A 20,121-nucleotide genomic window follows, 5' to 3' on the forward strand; every position below is an offset into this window, starting at 1 on the left:
AAGATCTCTACAAACACCATTATATTAGGTGACTTCAACTACCCAAACATAGACTGGGAGCATTACTCAAGCCCCAACACCCTAGCCCAAAGGTTCCTGGAATTTATAAACTCAAATGCTATGGAATAACTAGTCACCACTCCCACAAGAGGGGAAAACATACTTGACCTGATCATTACCAACATGGGGACTCTATGCTCCATACCAGAAGTATACCCCTCATTGGTAAGATCAGACCATAAAATTAATCTCACTGGATATCCACAAGCCGATCCCACCCCCAGCCCAGAAAACCACAGTGAAAAACTTCTCAAAAGTGAACTTCACACTTCTCAAAACCGAAGTGGAATCCTTCAAGGTCCCTGGGCCAGTGGAAACTATGGCCCAAACTGCAGAATCCTATATAAACGCATTCTATGGACACCTCCAGGAATGCATGGATCATGCTATCCCAAACAAAACCAAGACCCAATCATCCAAAGGCAGGCGTCCAGTCTGGTGGACCCCAGCCATAAATAAGCTGTACAACAGAAGGAGGAAGCTACTACATGATAAGAGCAAAATCCCTAAAAGGGAAAGCATCTCTGATCAGTACTAGCAAAAAACTACAATCCCTCATAAAATCCTCCAAGGCCAGCTTTGAGAGAAAAATTGCACAGGACACGAAAGATAATCACAAGGCTTTTTTAGCTATGTAAGGAACCTGGGATGCAACTCCCAGATATGCTCAGAGTTGATCCAAAATGACAAAAAATACACCGAACCAACAGACACTGCCAACATCCTGGCAGACAGGTTTAATGCAAACGTCCCCCCCCACCCCAAACACTGCTTCAATGGGACCAGACAGTGTCCCGGATTGCGTCCTACATGAACTCCAAGAACTAAACCCTCTCGTAAAACTGCTGTACAATCTCAGCCTTACTACAGGATACATACCCAAAGAATGGCGTACAGCAACAGTGGTCCCACTCCACAAAGGTGGTGCCTCTACGGACCCTGGAAACTATCGCCCCATAAGCCTGACTAGCTTATTCTGCAAGGCTATGGAGAGGATCATCATGGAACTCATAAACAAAGACATTGGGGACCTACAGACACTAGATCCTACCCAATTTGGCTTTGTCAAGGGCAGATCCTGCCTCTTGAACCTGGTCGACTTCTTTGAAACAGTCACCAAGGCCATAGATGAAGGGAAGGTAGTCCACACAGCCTACCTGGATCTCGCAAAAGCATTTGACACAATACCCCACTTGGGCATCATAAATAAGCTATCCAGCTTAAAGATAAACCCCTATGTCACAAGATGGGTTGCAAACTGGCTCAAAGACAGAACCCACAGAGTCAGAATTGCTGGAGCCATGTCAGACTCAAAACCGGTTACAAGTGGTGTCCCACAAGGCTCAGTCCTGGGACCACTCTTGTTCGGTATATATTTTTCCGAGGTACATGCTAACATGGGAGGACTGTGGCTAAGTTCGCAGCTGACTGCAAACTGGGCGCCATAATTGACTCTCCAGCCGACACGAGCATCCTTCAAAAAGGTCTCACAGAGATGGATAACTGGTGCCAGAGCCATAGCCTAAAGCTAAATGCCAAAAAGTGTATAGTCATACCCTTTGGCAAAAACAAAGTGCCAACAAATTATCACATAGGTGGTAACCCATTAAGCACGGAGGAAGTAATTAGGGACCCGGGGACACAAATTGATAGTAATCTCTCCTTCGACAACCATATTGCCAAAGTGGTTAGAAATACCTTCTATATAGTCCATCTTATCATGAAAGGATTCACATCTAGATCAAGGGAGGTCATCGTGCCCCTTTATTCACCCCTCATCAGGCCCATAATAGAATACAATGCCCCACTTGGGATGTACCTTACCAGACACCTGCAGCAACTAGAAAGACCCCAAAAGTACCTCACAAAGAGGATCAAGGGTCTCAAACAGATGCCATATGCTGCTCGATAAAGAAACTCCAGCTCTACTCAGTTACATACCGCCTGCTTCGAGGCAATCTATGCCTGACATATAAAGCTATGTCCAACCCAGAATTGATGGACATGCTCCACCTCAGAAAATCCAAATCCCTTAGAGCCACTCGCTCGAGGGACTTGAACCTCAGCACAGAAATAAATAGGACATGCTGGAGGGACAGATTCATAACCCAGAGGCTCCCTTCACTGGAATAGAATCCCAGTCCATGTTAGGCAGAGCCCCTTACTGACTCTCTTCAAGAGGAGTCTTGACGAGTGGATGGGGGATCATAGGTTTACCCCGGGGATTACGTCCGTGTCGCTACTAGATAGAGGCACAGTAAACTAACCTTAGAAAAGGCACAGTAAAAGGGTGGCGAAAGCCAAACACACTCGGGCTAGGCTTATAAATGCCCCAAGGCAGATAGCCTAGTATGAACCTATGAACCTAAGGAAGGCTTAAGGGTCTACCCTTACAAAGGCCAGAAAGAGGAAGGGGTACCTATTGTTATAGGGGTCTTCAAAAGGACGACGATGCACAAAATAAAAAAAAAATGAAAGGTGTCTTTCTGGAGGTGCAAGAATAAATGAACTTATGCCTGGTCCTGGCATTATTGCTAGTATTAATGAAAAGTCACTCTTGGCACAAAGACAACTTTCTCTTCCCTAATGGAGGAAAACAGGGTGTCCCTAGGCTGCATCTTCTTGCACTGAAGCTACTCTCAGTAATCTTTCTCAGTCAACAACAACTTAGATTCCCAATACGATGCAGCCAAAAGGCTGGGACCTTGGCTCATGGTACAGACTTGGGCAGAGAAGGCACACTAAACATTAGGGAGTTCCCTCAAAAATGAAATCAGAAAGCTCCAACAGCAAGGCTTTGGCCAGCTAAAAACTGCTAGGTAGTTTTTAGTGAGATTGATTACTATCTCCTAGCGCTATTCAAAAATTAAAGATCTGTTAGCTGGCTAAGAATGCCTTTAAGAACTGGCACTGCTCACTGCAAACCTATCTCAAATCATGCAAGCAGTGGAGTTATCTTTATGCTTAAGGTTTTAAGTAAAGATTTAAGGCAGGTGTACCTAATAAGTGAAACCTGTCTTTAAGTTTGTTTGTTTGTGTCTTTCGGCTTTTCCCGGTTAGGGGTCGCCACAGCGGAACACCGGTCTGCTAATGATAGGCAGTAGATTTTTATGTGCTGGCTTGCCGGGCCTAATGCGCAACCTTCAACGAAGGAATGCCCATTCACGTATGTCGCCACACAGAAGACGCTCTGAGAATCAAACCTGTCTTTAAGTAATGTATGTATATAGTATGTCATAGTTACGCAAATCCCATTTTGTAGGCAAATTCTCAATGCTAAAAGGTTAACATAGCAAAGATGGTTTATAACACAAGCATGTTACAATGTCAGCTTTATCCTTTGAGATGGTTTCTATAATTATTAAATTAAAAAATGTATGCTTCTCTGTAATTTTCCTACTTCTAAGACAATTATGACTTTATTATAAAGTGGTTAAAAGTTTGATCAAATGAAGATGCCACAAAGTCTGTGCAATTTTCCCTCACCACCCTACGTTCTCACAGTTGGTCAGCTAAAATTATCTCCTCTTCTCATTAACAGGGTCTGCTAGATCCACCTTAGCCTCTCTTCGAGCTTAATCTGACTCATTTCCTGGGGCTGATGAGGAGATCAAGGACAGCACAGTAGTGTAATACTGCTGTTAAGCAGTGTACCCTACCCTCACCACTCCATGGCAGCCTTGCAAGCTCTGTAATGACCACCTTTGCAAAGTGCATCAGCACTTCTGTACATGATCAACCTTCCAACTAAGCAGCATGCTGCCTGAAGCATGGAGCTTACCTAGCTTTTAAAATGCACTACTTAAACAAGTTTAGGCAGCCTTCCTTATCCAGGATGGGCAAACTGGCACTGGCCACTCACATCATCCTCCTCGCCTTGTCCTTCCAGTACCAGTGCTGCTAGTCAAACATGGGTCATCTAGCTTACAGTTAAGGCTTATTCCTCTGAGTCACAGGACTGGGAAAAAGTCTGTGCAATTCTAATTTACAAGATCACAGACTGTGAAGATGAAGTTAATCAACATACTAAGAGTGATTCAAAAAGTACAGTTGTGTACACTTACCTTAAATGTAGATGTTCAAGTGTCTTCACTGTTGCAGTCATGACTGTAGGGTTCTCCTTTGCCGGCAGGCAGTCCTTGGTCGGCCAGAATCCCAAAGTCTGGGTCCGGCGTCGGCTGCTCAGCCATGCTCCCTGACGTCAGAGCGCCAGGAGTACAAAGCTGACAGCCGACGCCATGTTCTCCAGTTTTTCTTGCCCCAGATGTCAGGTGTTCCAAAATGAGTAAGATCCCATACCCTTTGCAAATACACCTCAAAAGAAGGGTGAAGAAGGGAACCACACAAAAGAAGAAATAAGAGGGACAGGAGGGACAGACTGCAACAGTGAAGTCACTCGAACATCTACATTTATGGTAAGTGTACACAACTGTACTATGTTCATTGTGTTTCACTGTTGCAGTCATGACTGTAGGGTTGAATCCCAAAGCAGAATAAAAGGGAGGTGGTCATAAAGTAGAGGGGGCAGCTAAAAGGCCCTGCAAGACAGCAGAAGCAAAGCCTGCCCTAGACTTAGAGTAGAGAGGTAGATTGTAGTGCTTGGAAAAAGTATGCACTGAACTCCAAGTAGCAGCTTCCAAAATGTCTTTGGTAGGAACTCCCTGAGGAAGGCAGCTGAGCAGCTCTGGTAGAGTGAGTCCTTATACTCCCTAGGATTTGCTTTCCATGGTGTGAATAGCAAAATCTGATTCCATGAGCAATCCATTTAGAAATGGTCTGTTTTGAAATGGCTTTACCTTGGGAACTTGAAGCATAAGAAACAAACAATTGCTCTGATTTCCTAATGTCCTTGGTTCTGTCCAGGTAAAAACGTAGTTGTCTGTGTACATCCAAGGAATGCAAGATCCTTTCCCCCTTATTTTGAGGGCTGGGGAAAAAAGTTGGCAAGTGAATAGTTTGATTTAAAGCCACTTTGGAAACCACCTTAGGCATGAAAGTAGGATTAGTCCTTAAAGACACCCTGTCTTGATGAAAAATAATATAAGGTTCCACAGCCATGAGAGCTTGCAACTCCGAAACCCTCCTGGCAGAGGTAAGAGCTAACAGGATGACTGCTTTCCAAGATAAAAACTTGATGTCAGATGTGGCAGCAGGCTCAAAAGGAGGTAAGGTGAGTTTTTCCAAAACATAGTTGAGATCCCAAGCAGGAATGGGTGGAGATCTAGGGGGCCTTAAGTTCTTAGCTCCTCTGAGAAACTGTCTCATGAGCTGATGGGAAAAGATTGGAGGGTCTGAATTATAATGAGCAGAAATAGCAGAGGCATGGATCTTTATGGAAGAGAAAGAAAGACCCTTATGTAAGAGGTCCGTCAGGTAAAGTAAAATCAGAGGAATGTTAGGAATAAGAGGATCCGAATCCTGAGCCTGCATCCAGGAGCAAAATCTTTTCCATTTTCCTGCATAAGATTTTCTAGTGCTAGGACGTCTGGCTTCTAAAATGACATCCATAACCTGCTTGGGTAGAAGAGAATGAATCAAAGACCCTGGATTAACCAGGCCGCCAGGCTGAGAGTTTGGACATGGGAGTGCAGAACCTGACCCTGGTGTTGGGACAGAAGGTTCGGAATCTGTGGTAATACCCAAGGGGTCCCCAGACAAAGGTTTTTCAGTGTTGGGTACCAAAACTGTCGAGGCCAATTTGGGGCCAGCAAAATTATCATCTTGGGCTTGTCCTGTTTGATCTTTAATAACACCCGTGGAAGAAGAGGTAGAGGCGGGAAGGCATACCCAGAGAGGTTTCTCCAACTGAAAGATAGTGCATCCACTTTCCAAGCTAGTTCGTGGAATGTCCTGGTGCAAAAAATCTGAAGATGATGATTGAGGTGGGATGCAAAGAGGTCTATGTGAGGACATCCCCAGACTGCTGTAATCATCCTGAATATTTCGGTATCCAGCATCCATTTGTGTGGGTCCGACAGGTTTCTGCTCAGACTGTCTGCCAGGAAGTTTTGCTTCCCTGGTAGAAACTCAACTTGAAGGTCCAGTTTGCAAGCTAGAGCTGTGTTCCATAGATTCATGGCTAGTCTGCAAAGGGGGTAGAAATGAGATCCCCCTTGCTTGTTTATGTACCACATAACTGTGGTGTTGTCTGTCCGTATCAGTAGCTGTCCTGGTTGTAGAAGATTCCTGAAAGCCCATAGAGCGTTCTGAACGGCTAACATTTCCTTTAAATTGATATGCAGGTGCTTCTGATCCTTTGTCCAAAGGCCCTGCAGACATTTGCCCTGAAAATGGGCTCCCCATGCATAATCTGAAGCGTCCGTGGTTAGTATCTGAGTGGCTGGAGGCAGACGGAAAGGTTTTCCTACGTTTAGAGTACATGCCTTGGACCACCAAAGGAATTCCTTTTGAAGACAAGGCAGGACAGTGATCTGTATGTCTAAACTGTGGCAATGCTGAGACCATACACTTTTTAGGTACCACTATATTTTCCTCATATGTAGTCTTGCATATGGTACGAGAAGGATGCAGGAGGCCATGTAACCCAAAGCCTGCAGGAATTTCCTTGCAGGTAGCTGAGTTAAAGTTGCCAAGGTTTTGAAAGTTGAAGCCAGCTGTAATTGTTTTTCGGATGTCAGAAATGCCACCTGGGTTGTTGTGTTTAGAAGAGCACCCAGAAAGGTTATCTGTTGTGAGGGCATCAAATTTGACTTTTTTATGTTTACAGTGAATCCCAGGAACTTGAGAAGATTTTGAACAAATTCTAGATGCCGGAGTAAGACATCCTTGCTGTCTTCCTGAATAAGACAGTCGTCCAGATAAATTTGAATTCCTTTGCGTCTGCAATAAGCTACTACTGGAGCCAGGCATTTGGTGAAGACCCTGGGCGCAGTAGACAATCCAAAGGGCAGTGCAGAGAATTGATAGTGCCTTGAACTTGAGGTATTTTCTGCATTCCTGCCTGATGGAAATGTGCAAATATGCCTCCTTTAAATCCAGAGTTACCATCCATGCATTTCTGGTCAGCATTGGAAGTAGCTGCTGCAGAGTAAGCATCTTGAATTTTGGTATTTCGAGAAAAGTGTTCAAGATTGAGAGATCCAGAATGGGTCTCCATGAATTTTGCTTTCTGGGGACTAGAAAGAGCCTTGAGTAAAAACCCCGTTCAATCTCTGAAAGTGGAACTAGTTCTATGGCTTTCATAGCCAAGAGAGTTTCCACCTGGTTTAAGGCCTCTAACCATTGATGTTTTGGAAGATTCGGCCATCCGCTTGGTCTTGGTAGGGTATGAAAATGGGGAAGAAGGAGAAAATCCCTAAGTCTTTTCTTAGATTCCGAGTACTCCTGTCCTTCCCAGTGAAAATGTTCCCTCGTTTCATGTAAAGTTTCCCCAAAAGAGAAATCCTCATGGGGAGAAGCTGAAGGAATGGATTCCTCAGCATCAGAATTTGTAACCTCTTGAAACCACATCCAGAACCCACTTGTCTTGGGTTATAGGAGTCCAATTTAGGTGAAAAAGAGAAAGTTTTCCTCCGAGAGGGGCATCCAGGCAAGAAGTTCCTGCAGCCCAACCGAGGGAGTCATTGAGCCTGTTTTCTATGAGCTTGCGACCTTGTCCTCTCCTCCCCTAGGGGTGGAAGCAGCCCACTGTCTTGGTCTATAAGAGGTGAGGCCTCTGTATCTACCCCTCTGAGGCCTGTCTGAATTGGGAAAGGACCAATTTTTAGTAGGCCAATTCCTACTAAATCTGGGTGGCTGTACTTGCAAGAAATCTTTAACCGTTTGCATGGATTTTGCCTTGTCCTCCATCTTCTTAATCACCTCTTCAGCCTTAGGTCCAAACAAAACATTATACTCAACAGGAGCATCCAATAACTTAGCTTTAACTTGATCTGGCAAGTTTTGTTCCTTTAACCAAGCATGCCTTCTAATGACTGTACCAGAGGCAGCAGCCCTACAAGAAGCCTCCAAGGCATCAAATCCACAGTGTAAACCATGCTTCCCAACTTGTTCAGTGGCATGCATTAAATCATGCAATTCCTTATCATCTGCACAGGCGGAAATGGAAGTTAGCTTTTGTTTCAAAACAGACAGAAGAAACTGCTGGTATTTCAGCATATGAAATTGACAGTTTAAAGCCCTAATAGATAAAGTAGCAGAAGTGTACACTTTTTTGCCCCATCTTTCTAAAGATCTGGAATCCTTCTCAGTGGGAATGGGGTTTTTAGCAGTAGCGGCCTTAACCCCCTTAGGACCCTGAAAAATGGTTTCAGGATCAGCAGTAGGATTCTTGTATAAAAACTGGTGGGAATCAGGAACCCTGTAATATCTGTCTGGCTTAACAGGAGCAGGAGGAAAAGAGTCAGGAGTTAAGTTAGTCTCTGAAAAAGCATCATCCACAATATCCAAAATAGGGGGAATAGCCAGGGGTCTATATTGGGGAAGAAGGAGAAAATCCCTAAGTCTTTTCTTAGATTCCGAGTACTCCTGTCCTTCCCAGTGAAAATGTTCCCTCATTTCATGTAAAGTTTCCCCAAAAGAGAAATCCTCAGGGGGAGAAGCTGAAGGAATGGATTCCTCAGCATCAGAATCCTCATAAGGAGGGAAAGAATATTCCTGGTCAGAAGAAGAAACTGAAGAAACAGAAGCCTGATCAGAGGAGTCATAATACACTTCCTGCCTTGGCCTTTTATCTGGAGGGGGATGAGAACCCCTAATCATAGTAAGTAAGTCCTCCGCCATCTTAAGTAATTGTTTCTGAGACTTGGGTGCCGGATCAGAAGAGGCCTGGGCTGTAGTCTTTGATTTGGAAGGAGTCTTTGCCTTTGTCTTTGTCTTTGCCTTTATCAGAAGATGAGTAGGCCTGAAAACCCCTTCGGAAGCCGGAACCTGCAGAGTGGCTCCAGACCCATCCGAAGGAGCGTTGTCCGAAGGTCCTGCAACAGAAATATTCAAAGGCCTAGTTGGCTCCTCGTGGGAGTCCGTTTCCATCGGTTCAAATGGCGGCGACGGGCTGCAAAAGCACCTCACTGACGACGGCCGAACCTGAAGCTGGCTCTGCTTGTACAATGTCGTCCGGTTTGGACCTCGGAGGCCTGTCTTTGTCCTTGCGTCGTTTGTGAACTCCGGTAGCCGGAACCGAATCAGACGACATTTTGTAATTAATGAAATGCAAAATCATATCTTCGTTTAATCGTACGTTGATTGAATCTAGCACAAAACTGACAACTAGCTACGTCGTGGTCAGGACCTAAGCAAGGAATACAGTAAGAATGAAAATCCTTATGAGGTATTTGCTTCCAACAAGAAATACAATTATTAACTTTTTCTGACATCGGACTGGAGCAAGAAAAAAGTTTCCGCAACGGGGTACTTAGCTTTGAGTAGGAGAAGAAAGTCTTTGGACTGAAGTACGATTAGAAAAAATTGTCAGGAGTCAGCCGACCGGCAAATGCGAACTGCTATCACCGCACGGCAAGAAAGACTGGAGAACATGGCGTCGGCTGTCAGCTTTGTACTCCTGGCGCTCTGGGGAGCATGGCTGAGCAGCCGCAGACTTTGGGATTCTGGCCGAACGAGGACTGCCTGCTGGCAAGGGAGAACCCTACAGTCATGACTGCAACAGTGAAACACGATGAACATCTAAATGATAAATGTACTGTTGTGTGTACATTTGTGTTTGTGTGTGAATAAACTGACATACAGACAGATGTAAGTACTGCAGTACAACAGCAGCAGCTCACTGGTATTCATTAAACATTAAATTTACCAGTCTTCTGAATCTTCTTACCTTTCATGACATCATGGAGACCATGAAAAGCAGCAGCAAGCTGTGTAAATACTGCACTGAAATTTGATGGAGGTAGTACTTCAGGCCTTGTACCTAAAAAGCAGAAATAGGCATCCATTATCATAAAGAAAAGAACTGAAACTACTGCAATATTTTTTCAGGATGATCCATCATAAGATTTGTAGACCACAGGCACTAACTAGTTAAAATGATAATCTTTTTCTGTACAATCTATGCCAACTTTTTGGGCAGTCTTACTGCTGTCAGGTAGACCATCCAGGCACATTACACTAAATAAAATATTACTGTAAATGTTTCTCTAAAGGGGGGAGGTGCTTCTATTCACCATTCGGTGTGGGAGCTCTGCCTGCACACAACCAAGCTCAGCATTGCAGTGACCCAAAGGAAAGGGAATAACTATTTCCTTTTCTTTTGAGTTAGAAGAATCATGGTTGAAGTATATACAGAGATAAGGCTTGTGGGAACACGGTCCTCAAACTGAGGGGGGGGGGGGTTGCAAAAAGTACAGTTGTGTACACTTACGATAAATGTAGATGTTCGAGTGTATTCACTGTTGCAGTCCTAACCAATGGGTTATCCAGCTCCCGATAGCCCTCGATCGGCCAGAATACCAAAGGTAAGTAATAATGACATTGGCTGTAGTTGGTTGTAAAGGACGTCAGGGCGTCAGATACAAAAGGAGGCAGCCGACATCACTTCCTCAGTCTTTCTTGTCATAACAGTCAATAGCCCCAGAAAACCAGGCTAAAACCAAATTTAGCCTGTACCTTAGGAAAAGAGAAAAAGGGGGATGGAGGGAGGGAAAGCAGGACTGCAACAGTGAATACACTCGAATATCTACATTTATGGTAAGTGTACACAACTGTACTATGGTTCATCGTGTTTCACTGTTGCAGTCCTAACCAATGGGTTGATTACCAAAGCCCAGAGAAAAGGGAGGAGGAACCAACAGAATCAAGGATTGGAGATATTGCCCTGCAGAACAGCAGTGGCAAAACCCTGCCCTGGCTCTAGAAAACAAAGGCAAATTATAATGCTTTGTGAAAGTGTGAACAGAAGACGATGTGGCAGCCTCCAAAATGTCTTTAGTAGGGACATCCCTTAAAAAGGCTGCAGAAGTGGTAGCTGCTCTAGTAGAGTGGGCCCAACCCCTTGAGGAGGAACCTTGCCATGAAAGGAATAACAAAAGGTGATACAAAGTGCAATCCACTTAGAAAAGGTTTGCTTAGAAATAGCCTTGCCCTGGGCTCAAGGGGCAAAACTGACCAATAACTGTGCTGATTTCCGAAGGTCTTTAGCCCTGTCCAGGTAAAACCTGAGCTGTCTGTGCACATCAAGAGAATGTAGGATCCTTTCACCGCTATTTTGAAGATTAGGAAAGAAGGTAGGACAGTGTATAGACTGATTAAGAGTCAGGCTAGAAACCACCTTAGGCATAAAGGAGGGGTTGGTTCTCAGAGAGACCCTATCTGCATGGAAAATAAGAAAAGGCTCCACAGCCATCAAAGCTTGCAGCTCCGAAACCCTCCTTGCTGAAGTTATAGCCAAAAGGAAGGCGGTCTTCCACGAGAGAAACTTTAAATCTGCAGTGGCAGCTGGCTCAAAAGGAGGAAGAGTGAGTTTCTCTAGAACAAAATTAAGATCCCAGGCTGGAGTAGGTGCCCTTCTGGGAGGTTTTAAATTGCAAGCACCTCTGAGAAACATTTTCATCAGAGGATGAAAGAAAATGGGTTGTTCAAAAGAACAATGATAAGAAATGGCTGAAGCAAGGATCTTGATAGAGGAAAAAGAAAGACCACCCTGAAGTAAATCAGCCAGGTATTCCAGGATCAGAGGCAGGGTAGGCTGAGAAGAAGATTCCCCTCTAACCTGCATCCAAGAAGAGAATCTTTCCCATTTGTCAGTGTAGGACTTCCTAGTGCTAGGCCTCCTAGCCTCCCTCAGCACGTCAACCACCTGCTGGGTAATGGAAGAAGAAAAGAATGGAGTCATACAATGAGCTATGCTGCCAAATGGAGAGACTGAAGATGAGGATGTAGAATGTTTCCCCCTTCCTGAACCAAGAGATCTGGCTTCAGAGGAAGATGCCAAGGAGGAAATTGGGAGAGACTGCGAAGTAGTGGATACCAATGTTGCCTGGGCCAGTCCACAGCTATGAGAATAGTCCTTGGCTGTTTGTCTCTGATCTTCAATAATACTCTGGGAAGAAGAGGAAGAGGAGGGAAGGCATAAACTAAAAGCAACGTCCAAGGGAAGGACAGAGCATCCACTCTCTAGGCACTGCTGTGATGCTGTCTGGCGCAAAAAAGAGGTAGAAGATGGATGTCTGGAGAGGAGAAAAGATCCACTTGAGGAGTGTGCCAAAGTTGAATGATGCTGGAAAAACTGCTCTGTTTGGCTCCCACTCTGGAGGATCTAGGGTCTGTCTGCTCAACTGGTCTGCCAAAACACTGAGCCTTCCTGGAAGAAACTGAGCTAGAAGATGCAGGCCCAGGGATGCTGCTATGGACCAAAGACTCATGCTCTGTCTGCACAGGAGGTAAGAATGAGTCCCTCCCTGTTTGTTGATATACCACATGACTGTGGTGTTGTCTGTCCTGACAAGCAGGGTCCCTGGAGAAAGAAGATGCTTGAAAGCTAGTAAGGCCTGCTGGACTGCCATCAACTCCTTTAAATTTATGTGCAGGTGCATCTGCTGGGCATTCCAACTTCTCTGTATGCATCTGCCATCCAGGTGAGCTCCCCAGGCGTAGTCCGATGCTTCTGTGGTAAGAACTTGAGTGGCCAGGGGTGGGCGAAAAGGCATGCCTTTGTTCTGTAGACGGGCTGTTGCCCACCATAGAAACTCTGTCTGCAGACATGGAAGCAGAGGAATTATCACATCCAGGTCCTGTGTGTGTTGACACCAAATGTTCTTTAGGTACCATTGCAATTTCCTCATATGCAGTCTTGCATATGGAATCATGAGAATGCAAGAGGCCAGGAATCCCAGAGCTTGCAGGTATTTCCTTGCAGGGAGCTGGAACAGGCTTGCCAAGTCCTTGAAGTAAACTGAAAGAGTTGTCTGCTGCTCCTGGGTGAGATATATCATCTGGGCGGCTGTGTTCAGACTCACTCCCAGGAATGTTATCTCTTTGGATGGCACCATTTTTGATTTTTCCACGTTGAGAGTGTATCCCAGGGAAGAGAGGAGTCTTTACAAAATTCTAGATCCTTTAACAACTGTTCCTGAGAATTTGCTTGAATTAGACAGTCGTCCAAGTATGGATAAATCTGAATTTTCTTCTGCCTGCAAAAAGCAATGACTAGAGCTAGACACTTTGTGAAAACTTTGGGAGCAGTAGATAAGCCAAAGGGCAGCGCAGAGAACTGATAATATTGCTTGCCCACCCTGAAATGAAGGTATTGCCTGCAACTTTCCCTGATAGGGATGTGCAGATAAGCTTCTTTGAGATCCAATGTTACCAGCCAGGAAACCTTTTCTAACATTGGCAGCAACTGATGCAGAGTGAGCATTTTGAACTTTGGAATTATCAAGAAAGAATTCAGGATGGATAGATCTAGAATAGGACGCCAGTTGCCTTCTTTTTTTCGAACTAGGAAAAGTCTGGAATATAAACCCTGGCCTACCTGCTGACCAGGAACTGATTCTAATGCTCCCAGATGTAACAAAGACAAAATTTGCTTTTCTACTTCTACCCTTTGGTTTGGAGGAGCGTCTGGAAACCCTTTGGATACTGGAAAGGTGTGGAAAGAAAACTTGTGACCTAAGGATACAGTTCTGAGTACCCATTTGTCATCTGTGATGCTGGCCCAGACATTTGTAAAAAGGGCCAACATTCCCCCTAAAGGACTCTCCGTGCAGGCAAGAACAGGCAGAAGTTAGACAGAGTCATTGAGAATGTTTAGATTGAGATGCAGGCTTAGAACTTCCTGCCTTGGAAGAGGAAGCCTGTCAATGCTTAGACCTTTGAGGGGTAGCCACATGTCTCCTCTAGTCCTAGAACGGCTCTGTCTGCTGGTATCAGGGAACATCCAACTCTTAGAAGAGTAATTCCTGCTAAAGAGAGGAGGCTGAATTTGCAGAAAGTCTTTAACTGTCTGCATAGACTTGGCCTTGTCTTCCATCTACTTGAGCACTTCCTCCACTTTGCTGCCAAAACGACTGTCCTTATGCAAAGGTACATCTAAAAGCTTAGCCTTGACAGCCTCTGGTAGGGGCTGCTCCCTGAGCCAAGCGTGCCTTCTAATAACAGAGCCAGAAGCCATAGCCCCACAGGAAGCTTCTAGAATGTCAAAACCACAATGCAATGAATGCTTATTGACAAGACTGGCAGAATTCAGCAAATCCTGCATATCCTTAATCTCCGCCAACTGAGGCACACTTGCTATCCTAGACTTAATAGCTTCCAAGGTGTGCTGCTGGTACTTCAGCATATGAAAAAGACAATTAGTAGACCTAATGGCAAGAGTGACAGAGGTATAAACCTTTTTACCCCACCTATCTAGGTTCCTAGATTCCGTCAGAAGTAACAGGATGTTTAGTAACAGTGGCCTTAACTCCTTTAGGGCCTTGAGAAATAACCTCTGGATCAGCCAACGGATTCCTGAAAAGAAACAAATAAGAATCAGGGACTCTATAGTACCTGTCAGGTTTCCTGGGAGCAGGAGGAGCCAAATTTGGAATCAAGGAATTTTCCAGAAAAACATTATCAACCATTTCCAACACAGTTGGAATAGCCAAAGGCTTATGCTGAGGCAAATCCAAAAACTATCTAATCCTTTTCTTAGAATGGGGATAATCCTGACTTTCCCATTTAAAATGTTCCCTGAGAGTATTTAAAGCATCACCAAAAGAGAAATCTTCTGGAGAAGCAAACGGGATGGACTCCTCTGCGTCTGAATCTTCAAAAGGAGAGAAAGCTTGAGAAACTTCCTCTTCATCAACAGAAATGCTGGAAGTATCAGAACCTGAAAAGGACAAAGCCTCAGGAGAGACATCCCTACCTCTTTTTGAAGGAGGAGGCTGTGAACCCCTAATAAGAGTCAAAAGGTCATCAGCCATTTTACCCATTTGAGAATGAGGGGAACAAGAGGAAATTGGAGCCTGCTTCTTCACAGGCTTATGACTGGAAGATTCACCGGCAAGTCTAAAGAACTCGGGAGGCCTGGCAACCGCCAAATTTGCAGCCGAAGTTGTTGGTATGAGCTTGCTGTCTGAATGAAGAACGGAGGTCTCGAACACCAGAGTCAACTTTGCGGCTCTGGATCCAGCTGAAGACGCAACAGGTGGAAGGTCAGAAGGCAAAATGGAAGCCGGAGGCCTGGGGGCCTCTGAAATGGTCTCAATCGAGGCCTGCGATTGAAAATCTGCGGGCTGCAGGGGCTGCAAAGGCACCTCACTGGTTACCACATGACTGACGACCAACTTATCATCCGAGGACTTGACCTTCGGGAGCTGGTCGCGGTCCTTATCCTTAAGTTTCTTGGGGATATTCGAAGCCTGAAGATCAGCGGACTCCATACCAACAAACTTAGGCCAAACTCCAAAATGCTTAGCTAAAAGCTTAGCCCGACGACGAAGAGTATGCAGATTAAAGGAAGCACAAAGATCACAATTAGGAACCTTGTGGTCAAGACCTAAACAAATAATACAATACGAATGAAAATCTCTATGGGGAATCTGCTTTCCACAGGTAAGACAATTATTAACCTTTTCTGACATTCGTTAAGGCAAGAAAAGAGGATCCCCAACAGGGTACTTAGCTGTAGTTGACTTCAACTGTCTTGTCGGAAACAATAAAAGTAATCTGCCGACCGGCACTCGTGCAAGAAATGCTTCTGGTTCGGGCTCCGCGGCAAGGAAGACTGAGGAAGTGATGTCTGCTGCCTCCTTTTGTATTGGATGCCCTGACGTCCTTTACAACAGACTACAGCCAACATCATTATTACTTGCCTTTGGTATTCTGACCGATCTTGGGCTACCGGGAGCCGGATAACCATTGGTTAGGACTGCAACAGTGAAATACGATGAACATCATATTGAAATATATATGTATATTAACAATTACACATGTTTAGTTGGTAGGGGCAGTGGGACATTGTGATCAGTAACTTTGGCATCTGCAAGTCTGTTAGAGGCAGCAATGTCAAGAAGGCATAAAAATACATCCAACCATTACCTTCTTGGTGGAGTTTACAGAAGATAACAGGAGGACACAGAGTGTACACCAGAGAGAAAACAAAGTGTTGTGGCTGTGTAATATATTAATCCAACAAAGCATTTTGTATCCCATAGATATGGGTTTGAGTTACTCTGAACACTTAGCACTGTAGAAAACTAAAGGTATACAACCCATTAATGAAAGTTGTTTTTGTTCATCCAAGAGGTGAACTTCATCAGAGCTAATAAAAACATACTACATTTCAATTAAATAGCTGTTTCAGACACTGCATGTTCACTAGATCACCAATGACATCACTTATTTCCTGGCAGAGATCTTAAACATTTTACATTAGCACTAGCATTCAGCTCAGTGCTATTTTTTAGCATTTAAATGAAGGTGCCATTTCAGATCTTTAACCACTCTATTTAGATCTCCCACTCTATCACCATAACATGTGACACAATCTAAAACCACAAAAAGGAGTTTGTTTTCACGCATCAAACTATGACTGCTTAAAGCATTATTGCAGTGAAACAGATAATTAATTGAAATGTGTTCTGTTGTTTATTCCATCTTGCATGAATGAAAGCACCTTTCAAAAAATGGGTTGTGCATATTTTATTTTTACAAAGTGTTTGGTGTGCTTTTAGTTTATTATTTCACTTTAGTGCTCAGGAGTTTTTTTATTGGTTTGAGATGCTCAGCTTACATTTTAACTATTAGCAAATGCTCTAATCACACAAAAATGTCAGGGTCACACCTAGAGAGGATGCATTTCTGTCCATTGCATCTTTATCCAAGTTAAAACAAACAAAATAGCAAGCTTTGTGGTACAAAGGTATAAAGCCCTGACTACCCAAGCTGTCGTGAGTTCAAGAAGCAGGCATGGGCACTGATGGAGCTGCACTGGAAAAAGAAGAACTGACGGTACTTTCCTTTCCTACTGCGCAAGAAACACTTGGAGGGTAACAAAGTCAAGGAATTTGCCCTCGACAAATGTCTAAGGGAAAGGGATGTGCAATAAAGAAAATCAGTGCTAGCAGCAAAATAAAGCTCCTCCAGCTCTCAACTCCACCCATGATCAGTTAAAACAGAGGATTCCAAAAGCACCATTCCCAATGGAAAGAGAGATTCACTGAAGTGATAGATGATGCTGAGCCCTGGTTGGATGGAGGGAATGAACAGGTCCACACAGCATTGGTGGTGAGGGGACAAATAGCCAAGGCTGGTGAGCAATAAAAAATGAAAGTGCAATAATAAACAGAATATACAACACAATGATGACTGCTTCTGAAAACCTCTTCACATAATCTATATTAAAGATTATTTTTACACTTGGAAAATGTATGCTACAAATGGAAATTACTTCCTGAGCTCAGAATTAATAAACTGTCAAACGTCTGAGATTTCAGCATGTTAGCATCCAATGTTTTTATAAATATAATACTGACATCTGCTGTTCCACTGCAACCACAGCACTGTTCTTGCACACATACCTTAGTGGTGGGGCACAGTACTAGTACACAGGAAATTATAAGGTGAACCAAAAACTACGTTAGCCTATAGCAAGAGAAAAAAAAAACGACACATAAAAAGAACATTAAATAACTGTATTCAAAATACTACTACTTCAATGCGGAGTAGAAAAGCATAAAGCAGTTAAAAACAAAATTACAAAACTTTGATTTATAACTACTGTATAGGAAAAAACTATCTGGAAGATTCCATTCCCTTTAAGCCATCAGAACGCTGACAACCTTCAACCAAGGCAATAACTGAAAGAGCTTCTGTGACTTAAAATATTGCATCTCTCAAAAAGACAAAGCATATTTTATTTTTCAGAAGGAATCATCCACTTTAGGTCTCTTACAAGCTTATTCACTGTTTAAAAACACTACCCTTAAATCAGTTTTAATAAGGCCTGACTAAAAATTTTGCTCCAGTATGATAAGGAAAAGTCTGACAACTGTGTCTGGACCTTCATCTTTTGTTGCTTTCTAGTGGCTTATCAATATGCACACATTAATTTCTGACAATCCATTTAAAGCTGCAAAGAAGTGACCACCACCAGAAAGCCATACATTGGTGCAATAAAATGCATAGGGGAATACTACATCTCAAAAAAAAAAAAAAAAAAAAGGCTTTGTACTTTGGGCCATGAATTTCTGCTCTATTACTATGCTTTCAAAGTTGCCATTTCTTCATAAGTGGTATAATGTACTTTTGTTTTGTTTTTTTATCCCTTTTCTGTTTCTGGGTCCTTTCCTTCCTCCACCTACCCACCTTCACACACTCTCTTGAAAAGTTTCTTTTTGCCTATGCTGCCATCAGAGGTGGTTCTCCTGAGGAATCAAACAGAGTAAAATCACACATTGCATTCATTTCATAACCTGTTCAAAAAACACTTTTTCTCTCTTTTCCTTCAACAGTTCAGTCTTTACGCTTCAGATTTCTGTATTTCAATTTATTTCAAACTACAGCCTTATTTTTTTATTGTTTCATGGGTTATTCCTGGGCAGATGATTGGGTACACAATTAACAGTCTATGCACCGCCATTCCCACTACTTGCTCCCTTTCTATAAAGGATTATGGGGCTAAACCTGGAGAGTATTTATGGCTAGCAAGCAAATTACCTATGCTGTGTCTGGTCATGGAGCTACTTTGTTTAATATGAAACAGAGGTCTGTGCCAGAGGACAGGAATTGTTCAGGAGAGGTATCTTTCCCTCCAGCAAGTTATGCTTATGCTGTGGTGAAGATTTAGGCTTCTTGTACAGGCATTCATGGTGTAACAGGTTTTGAGAATATACAGCAGGTCATGCAGTACAGGGCCATTACAGGCTAGGTAAAGGTCACCCATAGGAGTCTATATGACACAGCAAAGTGAGACAGAGCTTTAATAGTTTCTGTGTAGCTCATGGAACCTAGGGCCTTGATCTTCATAAACCGGAAAAGTTTTTTTTTTTCAAACTGCATCATTGTGGATTATATTCTATTATGAGTGTAATAAGGAAGAGCTAGAGATGAAGGATAACATCCTTGGACCTTTAATTACTGTAGATCAATGTGTGTGTATGTACATTTAAGAAGCTATCCAAAGGATTGCACAAATGTTATAAATGGTAAGCATGTGCGAGCCATACTGACATGTTGTACTTAGCTGTTGAGATGTATGCATGTATGCAAGGTCTGTCTGTTAACCAGTTCCTTTATATTTTATGATGCTGCTATCCATCCTGATATGTTTCTATGTATTAAAGCATCTAAATGAAATACCCTGCCTGCTTGTCATCTATGTTAGGGAAGAACGAGTGACATGGTGTCAGATGTGGCATGTCTAAAAAGGACATGGTGGCAGAATGGGACCCAGAGTTACAGCCATGAGGCAACTGATTACAAATGGAGGAATATAAAAGAGTGAACCATCCATACAACGTGCATACTTTGCAAAACAGGTCAGAAACTAATTTCAGATATTAAAACTTGCTCAGCACTATTTCTAATATTTCAAAATATAAAACAAGGTATACAGAACATTCTAAACAATATTTGCATAAACCAATATGTACAATATTGATAAAAATATTCAAATTACTACAGAAAATGTTTGAAATAAAGTCCAAATTGCATAAAACGAATAAAATAAAGGGAAACAACTGCATTTTTCAATACACGCTTAGTGAATCCGTATTTTTCATATTAATCAAAGATGGCCAAGTTATCAGACATGTGTAAAGTATTTGCATGTTTGTGCAGTATTACAGTAAAGTTATTTTGCAAAGTACAGCCATTACAGGGCATATTTTGCAGAATACAGCCATTTCAGAGAATATTTCGCAAAAGTACAGTATTTCGAAGAGTTTATTGTGCATTTGAATGTTATTACAAGCTCACAGAATAGTTTGTTCATACATAATTGCAAGAGCCATATTTTCATTGTGTTTGTGTATACCTTGTGGGCATGGCAGATGGATTTTGAAAACCCAGTGCACTTGTGTTTGACAGTAATATTGCTGAGAACTAGAGAGTGTTTGAGCAAGAGTATGACATTCTGATACAGGCTGCATTTTCTTTTAAAGATGA

General features: G+C 43.1%; 1 protein-coding gene across 3 annotated transcripts in view; it reads right to left on the minus strand.

The window, feature by feature from the left end:
* PPP1R21 (protein phosphatase 1 regulatory subunit 21) overlaps nucleotides 1–20,121 on the minus strand; it is a 1,169,673-nt gene that overhangs the window by 766,458 nt on the left and 383,094 nt on the right. For all 3 annotated transcript variants that reach the window (XM_044055342.1, XM_044055334.1, XM_044055351.1), the window contains one exon: nucleotides 9,851–9,943. In XM_044055342.1, the coding sequence (XP_043911277.1) occupies nucleotides 9,851–9,943 (93 nt within the window). The remainder of the gene's footprint in view (nucleotides 1–9,850; nucleotides 9,944–20,121) is intronic.

This window comes from Protopterus annectens, chromosome 1.part2 (assembly GCF_019279795.1).
Source record: "Protopterus annectens isolate FY-2018-M chromosome 1.part2, PAN1.0, whole genome shotgun sequence".
NCBI classification, from domain to species: Eukaryota; Metazoa; Chordata; order Ceratodontiformes; family Protopteridae; genus Protopterus; species Protopterus annectens.